The 18,696-nt window shown below is 50.2% G+C and overlaps 1 protein-coding gene across 2 annotated transcripts in view; it reads left to right on the top strand.

Moving 5' to 3' along the window:
- Window positions 1-18,696, top strand: part of LOC119175737 (rhotekin-2) — a 169,755-nt gene that overhangs the window by 9,600 nt on the left and 141,459 nt on the right. Inside the window, exon 1 of one of the 2 annotated variants that reach the window (XM_075882005.1) lies at window positions 16,568-16,720. The exons of the other annotated variant lie outside the window; for it this stretch is intronic. Within the exon in view, the coding sequence (XP_075738120.1) occupies window positions 16,658-16,720 (63 nt within the window). The 5' untranslated portion in view covers window positions 16,568-16,657. Of the gene's footprint in view, window positions 1-16,567; window positions 16,721-18,696 lie in introns of those variants that run through there. 2 annotated transcript variants of the gene reach the window in all.

Below are 18,696 nucleotides of genomic sequence, written 5' to 3'. Positions count from 1 at the left end.
CACTATGCCCTGTTACAGTCGACTGAAATCACGTAACAATGTGACAGTAAGTTCGCCGAGTTTTCTTCGCCGTGATTTCAGTCAGTTACCGGAAAAATTAAAAGAGCAGCTGTATTTTACTTTTGTTGTATACTCGACTGCGGTTGTGTTTGTTGGGACCCGCATACTGTTGTTTTCTTGGAGCAGCTCGAACACGTGCAATGTAAGGCGGCATGGTTTGTACTCAACAATTATTGTAGAACATTAAGCATGACACAAAGCGAACGTAAATTATTGTGGCTGGCGAAAAAGCCTTAGACTGAACATTTTTCACTTTGTTTACTATTCTAAAGCCGGCATTGAGTGAGAAAGGTATATTAAGTTACCCCCCCCCCCCTTTTTTTTTGTTTTTTGCTGTTACCAGTTTTTCTTTGCTGTTGCCCACATGCCATTGATTACTTTGGGCTACGGACTGTCTCATACTCACCGAAATACTACAATGTCGGTCTCCAACTCATTCAGACTCAAACTCATGACTCAACCTGAGCCTGAGTGATTATGGGTGAGTCTGTCATGTCTCAGTCTCATGTCTGTCATGAGTCGGTCAGTGTATATTTAGCTTTCTAGACTGTGGCGTCAGTACTCTTTACCTCCAATGCCTCGCATAATCGGTGTTCTACATGATGGCCTTTGATCTCATACCTTGTACGAGTTATCAATAGTTCCAATCCGGTAACGACATTTTAATTGAAAGAGATGACTCACAAGAGATAGCTTATCAAAACGTTCCTGTGGGAAAAGGGGGGGGGGGACGTTAACACTCCTCTCACTGACCAATCGATGCTGAGCTGGGGTGTGAATGCTAGTGCGTTGAAGTATGTGCGAGTAGGCGTGAGCTGACATAAGCCTGTTAGTAATGTTTAAGTTGAACTGATAGGACCACAGGTCGGCAAAAAAGAAAAAGCTCACTTAGACTTGCCCATGAAGTATGTACAAACACTCAATTTTCCCCAAGCGGACTCCCTCAAATTTAAACTCACAACAACTTCTTCGCAGTTTTCGGAGCTAGGTGTGGAAGATGGAAAATGGGCGTTAACATTAAAAGAATACTGTTGCTTCAGACTTCAGAAAACGAAAAAAAAAGGAGGGAGGGGGAGCAATGTCATGCAGTCACTGCGTTATGTTAATTCTTTCACTGACGATCATCTATGAAACCCGGTGTAAATATCTAGCGTAACGTTTATTTACTCGCGATCTCTTTTGGTCCACGTGCACATTGCTCCAGTTAATGCAAAGCCTGTCATTTACCAATTGGTGTCGCTAACGATATATGTGCAGCTTCGTGGCTGTCTGAAACTGTTACGAACGATTTGAGATACTTGACATACACGCGCGAAACGTAAACGGGGACTTGGTAAGACAAATGCAATGCGCTTGTCATTGTCTTAATAAGCTCTTGTTTACGTTGAGCGCTCACATTTTAAGTAACACGAATCACCAACTAACCCAATGAGCCATTTTGAACAATCTCCAGCGTTTGTGAATAGATCTAGGCCTCGATCGGTTCACGATCTCTGCGAGTGCAGCTGACAAAATCGAAGAGCGAGCTGCTCAGCCAAACCAGTCACTTTTTGACGAGGGTGACTGTTTGCGAACAGTCGCTTGGCGACGAACTCGATGGCGCGACCGGCGCGAGAAAACTTGGATTTATCGTCACCGCCAAGTTCTCCGCTTCGCCTAGACAACACCTTCGTCCAGGAGGGTCCAGTTTTGACAACTTGAGGGACGTCCTTCACTCCCGGCTACAACGCCGCCTCGCTAAGGGCTCTCAGCCCGGCGATGGCGGCCGCTAACGTGGTTACGGGCTATGATCCTACCTCAAGCCAAATGCTGTCCATGGAGCTTTCATCCTCCGAAAACACTATGCCATCAGAAGATGAATACCTCGACGACATGGTGAAACTGTGGCAACGCAAGCAAGCGAAATCGAAGTCTGCGTCTCAACAACAACGAGACGCCACGGCGGGCCACCATTCCCCAGCCTTGCAAGGAACGCCGGCGCGCCATCCCTCCGGCGGTGTGCCTACCTCTGCTCCGTCCTCGCAGCCAGCGAAGCAACGCAAGTGGCGTCCGCGTCAAACTCCTCGCCTCTCTCGCGACGACTATAGTCGTCGCGAGAGCACTACGATGTATACATCGGTTTCACTACGGTTTCAGCACTACGATGTATACATCGTAGTGCTGAAACCTCGCGTTCCCTGCGAGCTACGCACATTTGTCCCGGCCGATCGCGCGGGCGACGCCATCCGCAGCTACCTCGGCGACCGGACTACCACGCAAATTCAAGTGTGGCCAATATGGGAACAGAACATCTTGGTCTGTAGCACCACCATTTTGCCTATGGCACAGCGACTCCTCGGGGACTTCCAGCTGCAAGTGGGGGATCAGCAGCTGCCCGTTCGAGGCCACGCCAAGGCACGAGGGGATACATGCAAGGGCGTCATCAATGTAAACCTTGCTGAAAGCCCGGAAAAGATAAAGTCTGAACTGTATTGGCCTCAAGGTACTATCCTTGCGGTCCGCAAACTCGGAGATTCCGCGGCGGCGGTGGTGACTTTCGAGGGCACGAAGTTACCCCGCTTCCTCTTCTACCACTGCGTGGCGACGTATATCCGCGCCTATAAGAAAACGGTCCCTGTATGCACCAAGTGCGGTACCATTGGTCATCGACCACCTCAGTGCCCTCACGCCGCTCCAACCCAGTGTGCCAAATGTGGGACCCCCGCACCTGCAGGTCTCAATGCCCACGACTGCCACCCCAAGTGCCTCCTCTGCCACGGCGCCCATGAGACTGGGACCAGTGGCTGCACGGCAAAATACCGAAAATATCGGAAACGCAAGCAGACCTCAACATCTCCTCGAGGAACCACCTCATGTTCGTCACAGCCAGACAGCAGCACAAACCTGCATCATTCGGCTCCACCACTCCACGCCGACTCTCAAGCATTCCCACCGCTCGAAGCACCAGCGGCGGTACCTCAGGGGAGCAGTTGGGCAGGGAAAGCTGCTTCTAAGCCTCTCTCACCCCCTTCTGTCGATCCTCCTTCTCCCGAACTTGCGGCCCTTCGCCAGCAAGTTGCGGCACTTCAAAAGCGAAATTCTCTTTTAACTAAACAACTCGAACTCTTAAATAAGCGACTTCAACCCCAACAACAGTGTACTGCAAGGCCATCCGGTATTGCCTCCTCTGTCCAGGCGGCTACGCCAGCTACGTCCAAGCTTAGTCCTCGCGCTAAGTCCACTCCCATTAAACCGCCGGTTCAAGCAGCCATGTGTACTTCAGCACTCGGAACCGGTGCCACATCTACTCCAGAAGCTCTTGAGGCTCCTGGGGCACCTCAGGTTCTCTTGCCCGCTAACCAAACTCTCCCTAGCGAAGAGCACACCCCGTGCGTAGAGAAACGCCTCACGCGCGTCGAAGCTTCGATTAATCACCTCCTCACCAGCTTCTCGGTCCAACGCATAGTAGTAGAGGTTACCCAGGCTATTCAAGCCTGGGCAATCACCCAGTTTCAACCCAAGGCATCGCGTTCCCGCTCCTGCTCGGTGAGCAGTGAGGGTACAGCTCCACGGCGTCGTCGTAAGGTGGCTACCACCACCCCGCCGTCGGACAATCCGGCCTCCGTGCCCCTCCCTGCCTCTGAGGATTCCGAGCGGGACATGGAGGACCAAATATAAAACCTAGGACAGTCACGATGGCTACCAATCGTACGTCCCGTTCAAACATTGCGTCTAAATTTGAGATCATACAGTGGAACCCTGGAGGCTTCGGGAACAGGCGAAAGCGTTCACATCTTTCCCTTTTCCTCAGCTCACTTGGCTCTCAGCCGGCCGTCTTGGCGCTCCAAGAATCTGGCCCTGCTCCATCCCTTTCTGGATACTGCTCCTATGTAGGCGGCACCACCACATGCCTCCTCGTGCATAAAGCTTACACGGCGATACAGATCGACCTCGATCTGGATCTTCCTTACGACTACTGCATGATATCAGTGCTGTCTCAGCGGAGGGGCCAACCATCAATACATATCTTAAACGTGTACTGTCCCCCTCGCCTTGCGAGGGCTTCGTTTGCGCATCTCTTCCATCGGGCACTGCGTATAGCGGCCCGACAACCACTGGTGATTGTCGGGGACTTTAATGCCCCCAGCCCTCACTGGGGCTACCACTACGAGAAGGCCCGGGGCAGAGAGCTCAAGGAGCTCATTTCCTCGCTGAGCCTGACGCTTCTTACCGATCCGGCACAACCCACACGTTCCGGCAACTCGGTCACGCGAGACACATGCCCCGACCTCTCCCTCACCCGTCACATCCGCGATGCTACATGGGAAAATTTAGGCGAAAACCTAGGCAGCGATCACTTTTTACTCCGCATTTCGTTCACGCCGCGGCAGAAAATGCGCCAACACTGGGGCCAAGCCCGTCTCACCGATTGGACTCAGTTCAGAATGCAACCATTCCCCGCCGGCCTCTCCTCGACCGAATATGCAGCGTGGGCATCATACGCTCTTCATATGAAACAAGCGAACACTCGCACCCTTGCAACCTCTAATTTGACTCCTGCAATCGATCCACACCTCCTACATCTTTGGCACGCTCGCCGCGGGCTCATAAGGCGCTGGAAACGCAACAAACTTAATCGGAAACTTCGCGCTCGCATTGAGGCGCTCACTGCAGAGGCGGCCGCATACTCCGCACAACTTTCCGATGCTAACTGGGCAGACACCTGTTCGAAGGCTGCAAACCAGATGAGCTCTAAGAGTGCGTGGCGACTCTTTAGAAGCCTTCTCGATCCCTCCACCACCAGGGGAGAAACGCAACGCCAGCTCCACCGTGTTCTGCATGCATTTCAGGGCACTACGGATGAACTCGCGCGAGAACTTTGTGACCGCTACATCTGCCGCACAATTGATCCCGCAGGCCCAGCATATACGTATTCCGGCGCCCCTAACACCGAGCTCGACGCCCCATACACGCTTTCTGATTTACGATTTGCACTCACGAAAATGCGACGGGGCACGGCCCCTGGACGCGACGGAATCACAGTATCGCTCCTGGCAAATCTTCCCGACCAAGCACACCTCTCGCTACTCCAGCTTATAAATTCGATATGGGACGGTTCTCCGCTTCCAACGGAATGGACCACATCGGTCGTGACATTCATTCCCAAATCGGCAAAGTCCGTTAGTATTGAGGCACTGAGACCCATCTCACTTACGTCTTGCGCAGGCAAACTCATGGAAACCATGGTTCGCGAACGCCTTTCAGCCTACTTGGAGGCCAGGAGCACCTTTGCCGACACGATGTTTGGCTTTCGCCCGCATCTGTCGGCGCAGGACGTCCTGCTCCAGCTTCAACACGATATCATAGAGCCGACTACTATGCGCCATAACGATAAAGCCGTGCTCGCTCTCGATCTCCGCGGGGCGTTCGACAACGTCAAACACAGCACTATACTCACTAACCTGTCTACCACAAACTGCGGGCAGAAGACTTTCAACTACATTCGCGCCTTTCTATCACATCGCACCGCCTTCATTCGCCTTAATTCTACCGAACACGGCCCGTACTTATTAGGCACGCGGGGTACACCTCAAGGGGCAGTCCTGTCTCCTCTGCTTTTTAACCTGGCGATGATGAACCTCCCCTCTCTTCTAAGCGAGGTCGAGGGAATACAACACGCACTATATGCGGACGATATCACAATTTGGACCAACACCGGCTCCTTAGCGCAAATCGAAGAACGCCTGCAAAAGGCTGCCCTTCTGGTGGACACCTACGCAGGTTCATGCGGCCTGGAGTGCTCTCCAGCTAAATCGGCTCTTCTTTCAGTCTCTCCGCTACCGCCGCCTCAAATTTTTCTTCTGTCCGGGCCCGTCCCGTCAGTGCAAAATATTCGGGTTCTTGGCCTTCACCTCATATCGTCCTTGGATCCAAAGGGCACAATATCAGGCCTCAGACGCACCAGCGAACAGGTGAGCCGCATGATACGGCGAGTTTCTACCAAGCGCGGCGGCCTCCGCGGGTCTCAGTCCCTCCGATTGGCCCACGCGTTTGTGACCAGTCGCGTCCTCTACGCCTTGCCTTACCTTCGCCTGCGTCGTCGACACGAGCACCAGCTGGACGTCCTTCTTCGTTCAGTATACAAACGCGCTCTGGACCTACCTATTGCAACTTCCAACAGCCGATTCACGGCTCTGGGGGTACACAACACCTTTGCAGAGATGCGCGAAGCTCATCGCGTTAACCAAATCAATCGACTGTCGCAGACGCCTTCAGGGCGCCGTCTTCTACACAGACTTGGCCTTGACCCGATATCTGACCAAGACCCTCTGCAGCCGATACCAGAGCTCTGGCGTCAAAAGCTATGGGTGGAACCTCTACCCCGTAATATGAACCCTGACCTCCATCCTGGCCGTAGGCTAGCACGCGCCGCGGCCCTTCATACGCGACACTCCGATCGTCCTGGTGTTTTCTACGTGGACGTCTCGGGTCCCTCCCCCTCGGGTCACTTCACGGCTGCCGTGATTACAGAGGGCAAACACGTAGATGGCCTCTCCTTTCGAGCAGACACAGTAACGCACGCTGAAGAGGTTGCCATAGCTTTGGCCGCCTCTCACCCTGCCTCACGCACCATCCTGACGGACTCGCGCTCGGCCTGTTCTCAGTACCTTCAGGGTTCCATTGCTCCGCTGGCGGCTAGCCTACTACAGGCAGCCTCTTGGCGCTTTAACCCTCATCCCATTCGTATAGTGTGGACCCCAGGCCACTCGGGCCTGCCCGGCAACGAGGCGGCAAATGCCGCTGCCCGCGCTTCTTCTGTCCGGGCCGTTGCCCCTCCATGTCCCGAGACGGAATCTTGCAATACCAACCTGACGCGCTTTCGCGAAATTTTGGCTTATTACCGGGCTTCGCGCCGCCTCTACCCGGACCCCGCACGCGGTTTGGAGAAAGCGGACGAACGACTGCTACGCCGCCTGCAGACGAACACTTTTATCAGTCCGGCGGTCGCCAGGCACTTTTTGCCGGAAATCAATGGCACCTGCTCGACCTGTCATGTGCTCGCCGACACATATCACGTCGTAGCATCGTGCCCAGTTAATCCTGTCCCTTTCTCATCCCCTTTTCCTATCCCAACTAGAGAGGCTTGGGAGGAGCACCTGCTCGGCTGCTCTACCTTGGCTGCACAACGCTCCTTGGTGGAGCGCGCACGGGCAGCTTCCAGCTCCACTGGCGTCCCGGAATAGGGTCTTGCCACTCTAGCACGCCGATGGGCCACGTCGGCACTCTGTAGTAAACTTTTTCTGAAATAAATGTTTTTTACCACCACCACCACCGGCGCGAGTCGTGGTGGTGAATATGAGTGCACAGGTCGCAGATTTGGTATATTTACCTTTTCATAAACACCTCCCTGGGCGCCGCTATGGCCCTTCTTGGGCTGTGCAAATTGGCGCGTCCCCTCGAAAATGCACTGACAACGCTGCGCCCTTAGCCTTTGTACTCCCGCGCACAGCTCATTGATTGATCGATATGTGGGGTTTAACGTCCCAAAACCACCATATGATTATGAGAGACGCCGTAGTGGAGGGCTCCGGAAATTTCGACCTCCTGGTGTTCTTTAACGTGCGGCCCAAATCTGAGCACACGGGCTTACAACATTTCCGCCTCCATAGAAAATGCAGCCGCCGCAGCCGGGATTCGAACCCGCGCCCTGCGGGTCATCAGCCGAGTACCTTAGCCACTAGACCTCCGCGGCGGGGTGCGCACAGCCCATCATGACGGTGTTTTTGTTTTTTTTTCCTTCCTGTGAAAAGGTGCATAGCGGCGGCCGCATTTCTAAGAGTGCGAAAAACCAGGAACATTCGCCTACTTCGGTGTACACTGTCAGCCGGTCAAAAGTAGTGTCTGTTTTGTACGGCGTGCGCTAGTGAGACCCCACAGTTGACTATACAGGGTGTTTCAAGAAATGTGTCCACCGTTATTTAAAAAAAAAATACAGAAAGGATGTATCTGCATGCTATATATCTGCGATGTTTCCTTTATGGCGGCAGAAGACATCTTCAGTTGCGTACACACATTATTTACGGTAGTATTTATAGAAATTAGCATAATTAATTTAATAACCAATGGAAATAAGCGGTCCAGTTGAATAGGTGAATTCAAGTCCTTCCTGCGAATAATCCACTGCGATTATGAAATTTTCGAAACGTGGCCGACGGCTGATCCGCGAAAGAATTCATGTTCGCCCAGGCCGATCCAGCAGTCCAGGCACAAGAACAGGCCCGGGTGGCGAAGCGCAAACATCGACTGTGCACCGAAGATCCATCAACGAGGCAATGACGATTACACGTTCGCTGGCGCCGACGCCTGCTTTCGGTGGGAGTTTCTCGAGTGTCTGCGGCTGCGACATCTGCAACCGCCTGTGGCCGCAAGTTCCATTCTTCGCTGGTTAACCACCTGTACGAAGTGCTTGAGTCGCCCCGCCGTGGTGGTCTAGTGGCTAAGGTACTCGCCTGTTGACCCGCAGGTCGCGGGATCGAATCCCGGCTGCGGCGGCTGCATTTCCGATGGAGGCGGAAATGTTGCAGGCCCGTGTGCTCAGATTTGGGTCGCACGTTAAAGAACACCAGGAGGTCGAAATTTCCGGAGCCCTCCAGTCTCTCATAATCATATGGTGGTTTTCGGACGTTAAACCCCACAAATCAAATCAAATCAAACCCCACATATCAATCAATCAATCAATCAATCAATCAATCAATCAATCAATCAAGTGCTTGAGCCGTGATTTTCAGTTTTTCTGTTATCTCGAAAAACGTATAAATGGTCTTCGACGTGTATGCTTGGTCGTTCTCCGGGCTCTCGTGCAGCTGAGTTGCGGGGAACGTTCGCCACTGGTGAACGTCAACCGTGTATACCTTCATGCGTGGCCCCTGGTGTCGCGTGCGAGAACATTCGAGGCTATAGAAAACGCTGATTCGAAGCACGAAAGGCCGCTCTGTTCGGTGATTGCGTTTGGTTGCGTTAGGTTGCCAAAACAGCACAAAACGGTGACTCAACGCAACCGCTGCGGGAAAGTATTTCTGCGTCGACATGTAAAGTTCATGTGCGAAAACGAGAGGAGCCGGGCTATTGTAGAATAAAAAAAGAAGACTGTATTGTGAAACAAAAGCCAAAAAAGCACCCAGCATATTACGCGCGGGGTAAAAAGAAAAAAAAAAACGCGTGGTGGCAGTGGCAGTGCTCAGTTCGCGGTAAAGCGCCACCCTTTCCGCCTGATATTTTTGACAGCGCCAATGATCCTTGCCATGTACGCACTAGCGTGTTCCCTCTCGTATTACGCATGACAGTGCGTGCGCTTCATTATATTTCTGAATTATGCGTTGTTAGTACATCAAAAAAACAGGCCCAGGTGGCCGGTAGGAATAGATAAGTTGAATACCTATAGTCGCGCCAGTTCTTTCAATGAATACTTATCAATTGGTGTTGCGCAAGTAACCGTTGTCGCTTGCTACAGTATAGATGTACGTTTATATGTCCTAGGTATGTCGCATCCGAGGGCTAGCCGTTCATATATTGCGACGCTTCGAGTGTGCTGCGACTACAATTCGCTGACATGCTCCGTGTGATGAGCGGGACGCAGAATACTTCACCACCGGTGCCCGGATGCGACAGTGGGGCGTCGTGGCAGTGTCGAGAGACGCGCACGACGCGGGAACACTTCCGGCCGCTGTGCCGTGCGTTCGGCGCTGGGATTTGCATAGAATGCCGGAACGCGCAGGTTCATGCATTCAGACGCAACGTGGCTCTGGCACGAGTCCCCCCCTCCGCGAGGTCCCTTTCCTTGCCGTCCCGTCGTTCATAGCGTGAGCTGTGGTAGGTTTGTTTTTCCTGGAGGGCATATTTCAGGGAGACGAACGCGTGCGTAAACACCAAACGTGATGAGTCATTTTGAGCGGCCCTCGGTTTCGATTGAACAGCGCGAAATTCGAGACGCCGGCACATAGGAAGATGTGAGGGCAAGAACAGCCCCTGTTCTGGTCGCCGCCTTTCTATACGCCCCTGCGTCTCGCTTTTGCATACTGACTGCATGCATGGTCCAGATCATTGCAGTTCTTTTGGCGCACTAAACCGGCGTTTTAGCACAGCAGTCGTATCTGACATCATCGCTTCAAACGTCACCTAACAAAAAAACTACCTCTTTCTGAATTGCGATTTATTAGATATTTTTATCCATTCCCACCTGCGATACATTGGTCTAATTAAAGATAAATGACACTTCTTGCGGAAACTCCAAGTGTGCGATTTTTTTGGCAGCGTGCGTCGGCGGGGTGAATATGCACACCTATGTTCATGTCGCGACCCGATCGCGTGCCTTGTGCATTCAATTCACGAAACCAACAGACAATTAAGCCAAGCAATGCTTTCCTTCGGTTTCATCGGTTGTGTCTCACAACAGTACTTTCGTATTTCGCATTCAGTCGACATGTGTGGCGGAGTTGGCTGAGTGGACGCATATACACGGCTATAAATGTACAAACGCTCCACCGAGCGTCTGGGACGCTCGAATGATACGCCGCTTTCTGTGGCACGCCGGCCGCAAGGACGCCCGACAGCGGGTTTCGGTCGGCTGTCAATCGAAGAGGAATGCCGCCGTTCCTGTTGAGGCGCGCAATAAACCTTGGGACGCAGCTCCTGCCCAAAGCGGAGGTGCGGGGCGAGTGCCTTGAACAGCAACGTGTCAAAAAAGTGCACAGATCGACGGGAACGTGACGATGCGCGATTGCGTTGTTTTGCTTATCGTGCATGCATGATGGTGGTGGTCGTAGTAGTGGGGGGAAGGGAGAGTATAGTGGTTCGGGTGCGTGTGTCGCGTTCAATCCTTTGTGATCGTTCGCTCCACCTGAGACGATGCAGCGAGACAAGTTGCTTTTTTGTTTCATTGTGGCCTCCACCATCGGTCAAGTTGGTAAAAAGCAAAAAAAAAAAAAAAAAGCACCAGGAGTGTGCAGCGTTGCTTCGGAGGTCGTGAGCTGAACTTCTTCCGGGAACTATTGCACTGAAAACGTTACATCGATGACAGAGAATTTTTTTGCGCCTATGCAGGTAACTTATAATGTTATACTCGTGCATTATCGTGATCACTTTTCAATGTAGTTTTTATTATTTGTTGGCATAGATGACCTGCAGATATAGCCGACGGAAAGTGTAGCTAATTGATTGGGATTCATTGTGTAAGAAGGTATAGAATGCGTCAAGGCCGCCGCAGTGGCTCGCTGGTTACCGTAACTCGGCTGCCGACCCTATAGCGACACGTTTTCTATTCCGGTCGCGCTGGTCGCATTTCGATGGGGTGGGGTGGGGGGAGGGAAATGCTAGAGTCAAAGAATTTGTTTTGGGGTTGGCTGGTAGAACATTTCAAAAAAATTTAATTTGAGCGCAAACAAACGAAAAGTTCACACGCACACACACACCCAGGCATCAAACACGCACATTGCTCACTTCCAACTGGTTTATTAGCATGAAAGCTTGAATATATACACGGGGAACATGCGCGCATGAACATCATAGAAGGCCAACAGCAGATACTATCAAAACATACAGTTTATCCTCTCACTGCTTAGAACCGATAAACTGGGATTCACTTGGGAACAAAGATAGCGAAGAGGCGCTTACACAGTGATTTTTTTCTCTGCGAAAAAGGCCTCTAGCACTTCACGTGCACTATCTCTTGCGCTTCTGCCTAAAATCTCATTATCAAAGAATCGTGCGTCGCAGCCACACAATATAGTATGCGCAACCAGGTGCACATACTTGTCATCTCGTTTTGTTGATTTTTGGGCGTGTTTACTTAACTGGTCATTAATACATCTTTCGGTTTGGCCCATGTACACCTTACCGCGGGATAAGGGTATCGAGTACACGACCCCCGTGGAACATTTCACAAAAATCTCCTCGTGCTTCTTCTCGGAGCCGCGCTTTTTGCTATTGCAAATACGTTGGCACAATTTCCCAATTTTTGGTGGTGCCGAAAACACCATTTGTACACCGTGCCTTTCCGCGACTTTTTTCAAATTGTGCGAGAGCTTATGGATGTATGGCACAACTTGTGGCCCAATATTTGACTGCTACCCAGCCCTCAAGGACAGCTGCGAAGGCAGACTTGTGTGTGGGCAAAAATCGGATGTATGCATTGAAGAACTAGGAAGGCAATGTCATAAGCAATGTGGATAGGATAGTCGAGATGGTGGAGGAGTTCTACAGAGCTGTACAGATGTCAAAAGAACCAGGATTATATTGTGAAAAACAATAATGGACCTGAGGAATTCGACATCGTATACCAGTAACGACAGGGGAAGTAAGAAAAATCCTAGAAGGAATGCAAAGAGGCAAAGATGCTGGTGAGCAACGGGCCTCCTGAAAAATGGCGTAAAAATTGTGTAAGCGAAACAGCGATAGGTGGAGAGACGCTGGCGGTTGTAAAGGAATATGGAATAGGACAGGTAGTAACCGTGGAGTCGAACCATGAGAGTGAAATAACTAGAAGAATAAGGATGGGGTAGATAACATTCGGCAATCATGAATGGTAATTTGCCACTAACCCTCAAGAGGAAGGTATATAACAACTGCATCTTGCCAGTACTTACCTACGGAGAAGAAACCTGGAGGCTTACAAAGATAGTTCAGCTTGAATTGAGGACGACGCAGCGAACGATGGAAAAGAAAATGATAGGTGTAACCTTAAGAGACAAGAAGAGAGCAGAGTGGGTTAGGGAACAAACCATGGTTAAGGATATCATTGTTGAAATCAAGAAGAAAAATGGACATGGGCCCCCCACCTAGCACGCAGGCAGGATTACCGCTGGTCATTGAGGGTAACGGACTGGATTCCCAGAGAAGGCAAACGCACGAAGAGGAGACAGAAAGTTAGGTGGGCCGACGAGATCAAAATGTTTGCGGCTATAACATGGCAACGGAAAGCACAAGACCGGGTAGATTTGCGGATCATGGGAGCGGCCTTCGCCCTGCAGTGGGCGTAGTCAGGCTGATGATGATGATGTAAGGTAACACGCCCCAAAAATTCGCAAAACGAGATGACAAGTATGCGCACCTGGTTTCGCATGTCATTTTGTGTGGCTGTGATGTACGATTCTCTGAGACAAAGATTCTAGGCAGAAGCGCGAGAAAAACTGCACGTGAACTGGTAGAGGCATTTTTCATAGAAAAATAATATTAAGAATCACTGTGTTAGCGTCCATTCGATGTTTTTGTTTTAAAGTGAACCCCAGTTTATTGGTTCTAGGCCTTGAGAGGATAAACTGTATGCCTTGATAGTGTATGCTGTTGGGCTTAATTTTATGGTGTTTATGCGCTCATGTGCCCCACGTCCATGCCTTCATGATATGAATAAATCATTTGGGAGCGCTGTGCGTGTTTGATACCTGCGGGGGTGTGCGAGTGTGCGTGAATGTGTTGTTTGCGCTGAAATTAGTTTTCTTAAATGCTAGATGTCAGTGTATTACGCGACTTCAGTGGACTTAAAAAAAAAATAAAAACTCCGCACGTGGAAGACATAGTCTGGAGTCTTCCTCAACGGCGCCTCTAATTGCCTGAGTTGCCTTGAGAATTCCAATCCTATCAAACCAAAACTAGACAAGAATAGAGTTGTGTTCTCGTTCTCTTGTGTCCGTGTCTGCACGCTTTACCTTCTTTCACGGAGAGCCCTTTTCATAAATTTAGAAACGTACTTTGGGGATAGGAGAAAAGAGAAAAGTTATTCAGTTCGTTCTCATCTAAGGTTGTTTCTCTCTCTCTCTCTCCTTTTTGCCCTCGCCGGCAGTCGAAACGGCGTCATGCTTCTGGGCTTTGCATGTCTCTTTGCAAACCTTTTATGGCAGTATTCCTGCAGCTGGAGGCGTTAGTTGCTACCGACCACTTTACACGTGCGCATACACACAAGTGGGCAAACTGAGGAACATAAACGTGTTCGTGATATACGATAAAAAAAAGAGATAATAAAGGAAGCCGGCCAACTTGAGCGGCTGCTCCGGCTCTAGACCCGTTTAAAACGTCGGACGCTGTAATTGTTCGCAACGTAAATTTAATCGGGATGCTGGACTTGTCTTTAGCTAAGCAACAGGAGGTCCCGATACAGTCTCTGATTGTGGGACCTCCTTCTGCATACACAAAGTTGGAATTTATTTGATGACTAAACAAAACCATTTCTGATTCTGATTCATTCTGAACTGGCCAATGGTAGTGAGCGCTTACGGAGGAACAGTTTTGCCTATTTGATTCGTAGTTACCTTATAAAAGCGGTGGCAGTTGCTCACCCAGGATTATTGGCAAGAGATGGCTAGGTTTCAACAATGCGTTAGTGGGATTGGCTTATTCATAAAATCAAATCAGTAAAATTTTGATTGAGCAGCCACTTTGCATTGATAAGAACGAGATAGTCTATAAAGAAAATGAAACTAGATTTTTCGTATGCGATCCTCGACACAATGTATCCATATCGGTGCAGGAATGTCCCATCACGGAAGCTTTTGATGAAAGTAGAACCGGATAGTTGAAAGGCAGCTATGGGCCGGACTGGAGCAGTGGTATTAGTAAAATGCTTTCGGAAAAGAGAAATGACGAGAGTCCAGCAAAAAGTGGTCAAGTGATTCAGATTATTTTGGAGGAGATGCATTGAGATATGTATCCTGAGAATATAGGTGATTGTATAACTGAAAATTGAACTCGACAACCATGTTTAGCAGCCCCGCCGCTGTGGTCTAGTGGCTAACCCTCGTATTCGCAAACGCCCCTCGACTCGACTTTCACCTTTCACTTGACAGAGTTGAGCACTGCGCCACCACTCGGCTGAAAATGATGCTGCGCTACTCAAGAATCGCAGCAGATTATCGCTGATATGCAGCGACTTGCCGTGCCTAGAGATGGCGTTCCTATCGGTTTTTTCAAGTGAAGGTGAAGCATTGAGTGAAAGGACGTTCTAGAATACGGGGGTAAGATACTTGATTGCTGACCCTTAGGTCTTGGGATCGAATCCCGGCTGCGATTTCGATGGAGGCGAGAAATGCTGTAGACCCGTGTGCTCAGGTTTGGGTGCACGTTAAAAAACCCCAGGTGGTCGAACCCCCCCCCCCCCACACACACACACTAAGGCGTCTCTCATAATCATGTGGTGGTATTGGGACGTTGAATCCCACTTATCAATCAATCAACAAAGCGTACCGGGGCGCCCAGGTGCTATAAGACGATTGAAAGAAACAGCGCCCACCCCACACCCTGGTTCTTTTACGCACTGGTGCAATATGATGAGCATGTCATAACAAACTTTACTAAACTTGACTTGACCCATTGTTGGAAGGAGCAGAAACAGGGCCAGCAATGGAAGCTTTTTAGCCGATACAGTGGCTTGCTACACTTCGCAATTCATCGGGCAGTTAGAGCATAACGATAACGCACCTCAGGCAATTACCGAGGCTAGTGCGGAATGTAGTTTGTGCAAGTAATCTAAGGGGAGTCTGTAGGGAGCCGAATTGAGAAACAGCCAATCCAGAGGCCGCACGATCTACACTTCGAAGCATCTCCCCAGGAACAACTTCCCTGCAGTACTGCTGCAATACTGCTTGCTGTGTCCTCTGAAGTGCGCCACTGCTCTGCTATTTTGTGGTGAGTGCGTACAGCTCCCAAGTGCAAATTACCGCAATAACGTCTGTTGGAACAGATTCATTATCAGGGGTGCAAAAAGTTTCGTTTCCCTTCGCCGTGCGGCGATGTTGAAGTCAAGGCTGTGGCCTATAAGGCTTGCATGTGTAAGACATAGCTGTGGAACTCGGGCATTTGAATTTAAGAAAAGAAGGGGCGCCGTATTCCACGTGTGTGACTTTTAAAATGCGTATAAACGTTGTGTTTCAGTTTTTTTTCTTCCTATTTGTTTGTAGATTTTTGGCTAATGTTGTGAAAAGTATGAGATAATAACGCGAAATTCCGCTTCCCACAGTTGCTAGGATTAAGCTTTTTCAAGTGCGACGTATTTCATACGGATTGGTTCTTAGCTAGTCGCCTGAGAGCATGTCTTCATTTTAGGTGTATTTGAGGAGGGAAACTTGGCGTTAATTAACTGAGCTAGAGCCACAACTGTTGACTAATCTTGCTTGAAGAGTGACCTCTAAAAAAAGAACGAGGCCCGAAATGTACACTTTTTTCCCCTTCATTTAAGAGGGGTGTCTTATCGAGGAAACTGGGGCCAAAGCATTCCGCAGTCCATTCTTCGCGCGGTGGTGCCGTGCGGTTTTATGGGGAGAGTTTGACGTCCACATCAGGAGAACGCGGACTGGTGAAAGCGAGGGCGCGTTGCCGCTCGAGAGGAGAGAGCCGCGCCGGATGACGGCGATCGGCATGCGGCCGACCTGATTATCCCGTGGGAAGGAAGAAAGAAAGAAAATCGGTGCGCACTAAAAAAAAAAAGAAAAAAAAAAGCGGCGAAGAGCGGGAACGGGCGAAGCGGCGGCTGAGAGCGTTGTTTGTTGGTGCGAGCCGAGCGCGCCGCTCCGACGTTCTCGCTTCTCTTCACGTGCGCGAGTTCGTCGCCGGTTCGCCGACGAAGGTGGAGAGCATGCAGCGCTACATCTACGCCCTGGTGGACCGTGGCGTGCTCTTCTGCTACATCCCCACCGAGGTGAGAGCCCCACTGATCGACGTCCCCCAACTCGGGCTAGAGCCTTAGGTACCGTTCGTTGTGTGTACGCACCGTGGTCTTCAGAAGCTGTTGGCGCCGAGATCGCTTCGCTACGTTGCCAAGCGTGGCCCGACGTCAGTGTTACGCGCATTTATTGAACTCTTTTCGGTTGTTGCTTGTAAACTAATACACAAAGTTGAATTTTGGCTTGTTGGTTTATGATTTAAGCTTAGGAATGAGTGCTATAAAGACGTGGACGAGAAAAAACAAAAAAACTGGGTAGACACTGTTGCTACCTTGTCCATCTCCTACATGTTTTTTCTTTCATCTTATTGATTCGGTTTTACATATTTCATGGTCATGTGGGCTCATTGATGGATATATGGGGTTCAATCCTACATATCCATCAATCGTGGTTTTGGGACTCATGTCATATCGCATCGTGGTTTTGGGACTGTTAGTAACAGTCCCAAAACCACGATATGATTACGACTAGTGGAGGGCTCCGGAAATTTAGACCAACCGGGGTTCCTCAACGTGCACCCAAATCTGAGCGTACGGGCGTACTGGATTTTCGGGGCGACATCGACAAAGCAGCCGCCGCAGAGTCATGTGGACTCAAGCAGCTATGAGTTTTCTGTATAAAGTGTGCGATGCCCCGCTGGATGACCGTGCTGAAATCGCTGTCTTGGTCCTTATATACCATAAGTGGTTTGCACACCTAGGGTTTGCCATGAGGAGAGGCAAAGTTTCATCTCAGTGCCTCCACAGGCGAATTGGGCGGTGGAGGTGGTCGCTCCCCCTGTCCCCCTCGTGCGCATGCGCGTATCCTCGTGTTCGAACTACTTCGAACTACTTTGGCGCCCTCTCCACGATTTCACGCGGATTGCGCTGTTGTCGGTCAAGAAAACCCTTTGCTTTTGATGGGCGACAACGGCAGCTAACATTCTCTGCGCTATAGCGTTCAGTGGCGGTGGTGGTATATACGCCTCTGGTCCCGAGCGCCAGTCTTAAGGAGCCTCACGCTTGTATGTAAACGGGTGCATGCAATGCAGCCGATGGTTTGAGGTTGCTGTCATGACTCCTTCCGCACGTTTCAACGCGTTTAGACGAAGTAACCTTCTATCATATCAGATTTGGGTGCACGTTAAAGAACCCAAAATGGTCAAAATTTTCGGAGCCCCCACCACCACCACTATACGGTGTCTCTCATAATCATATGGTGGTTTTGGGACGTTAAACCCCACTTATCAATCAATTAACTTCCTGCTGTACCGTTACAATTGGGCAATTTAGGGCCGGATTGAACTGTGAGGTACTGTTGCATGTGTGTGTGGCATCGATTCTTCTACAATTACCAGGAGCAGCCTCCGTCACGCAACATAGTGACTGCCGTGATCGTCCTCGCACGAGTAAGCTTGCCAAGACTGAGGAAAATTTCGCTACCATTGCTGCGGAAAACGAAGTTAGGGAGGAGACAAAAAAGAAGTGAACAGTACAAGTGCAAACTATCAACTGAAGTTTATTGAAGAGAACTTGGAAGAATGAAGGCTTCCCGGAAAGATAACATTCGGGCTCGGCAATCTTGCTACACGGTCTTCAGATGCAAACATGCGGGTTGATTACGATTACCAGCTGGGGTGCTGCTTCAAAGTGGTTATCCGGGTATGCTGATTAAAACTCCATTTCTGGCTTCTGATGATTTTAATTTCCGTGGGGGTCAGTGCAATGGAGCTGGAACTGACACATGCGCTTTCTTTGTATGATATGTGAAAGGCTTCCCAAATTTCGCGTGTAGTCTTATTTATTGATTTGGCTAGAATTTTAGTTTTTTTTCAAACAGTGGGCTGCATGACAAAAAAGCCTGTAGTGATCCCATACTTTTACAACGTATCGCATAAATTGAAGAAGATAGGAGCCAAGCATGAGCTGAATGTTGTGAGAAGCTCCAGTCATATTAAAAGGAATGTGCCAAA

Source organism: Rhipicephalus microplus, chromosome X (assembly GCF_043290135.1).
Source record: "Rhipicephalus microplus isolate Deutch F79 chromosome X, USDA_Rmic, whole genome shotgun sequence".
Taxonomy (NCBI): domain Eukaryota; kingdom Metazoa; phylum Arthropoda; class Arachnida; order Ixodida; family Ixodidae; genus Rhipicephalus; species Rhipicephalus microplus.
The sequence above is the reverse complement of the archived record's forward strand: the minus strand, read 5'-3'. Positions and strand labels throughout refer to the sequence as shown.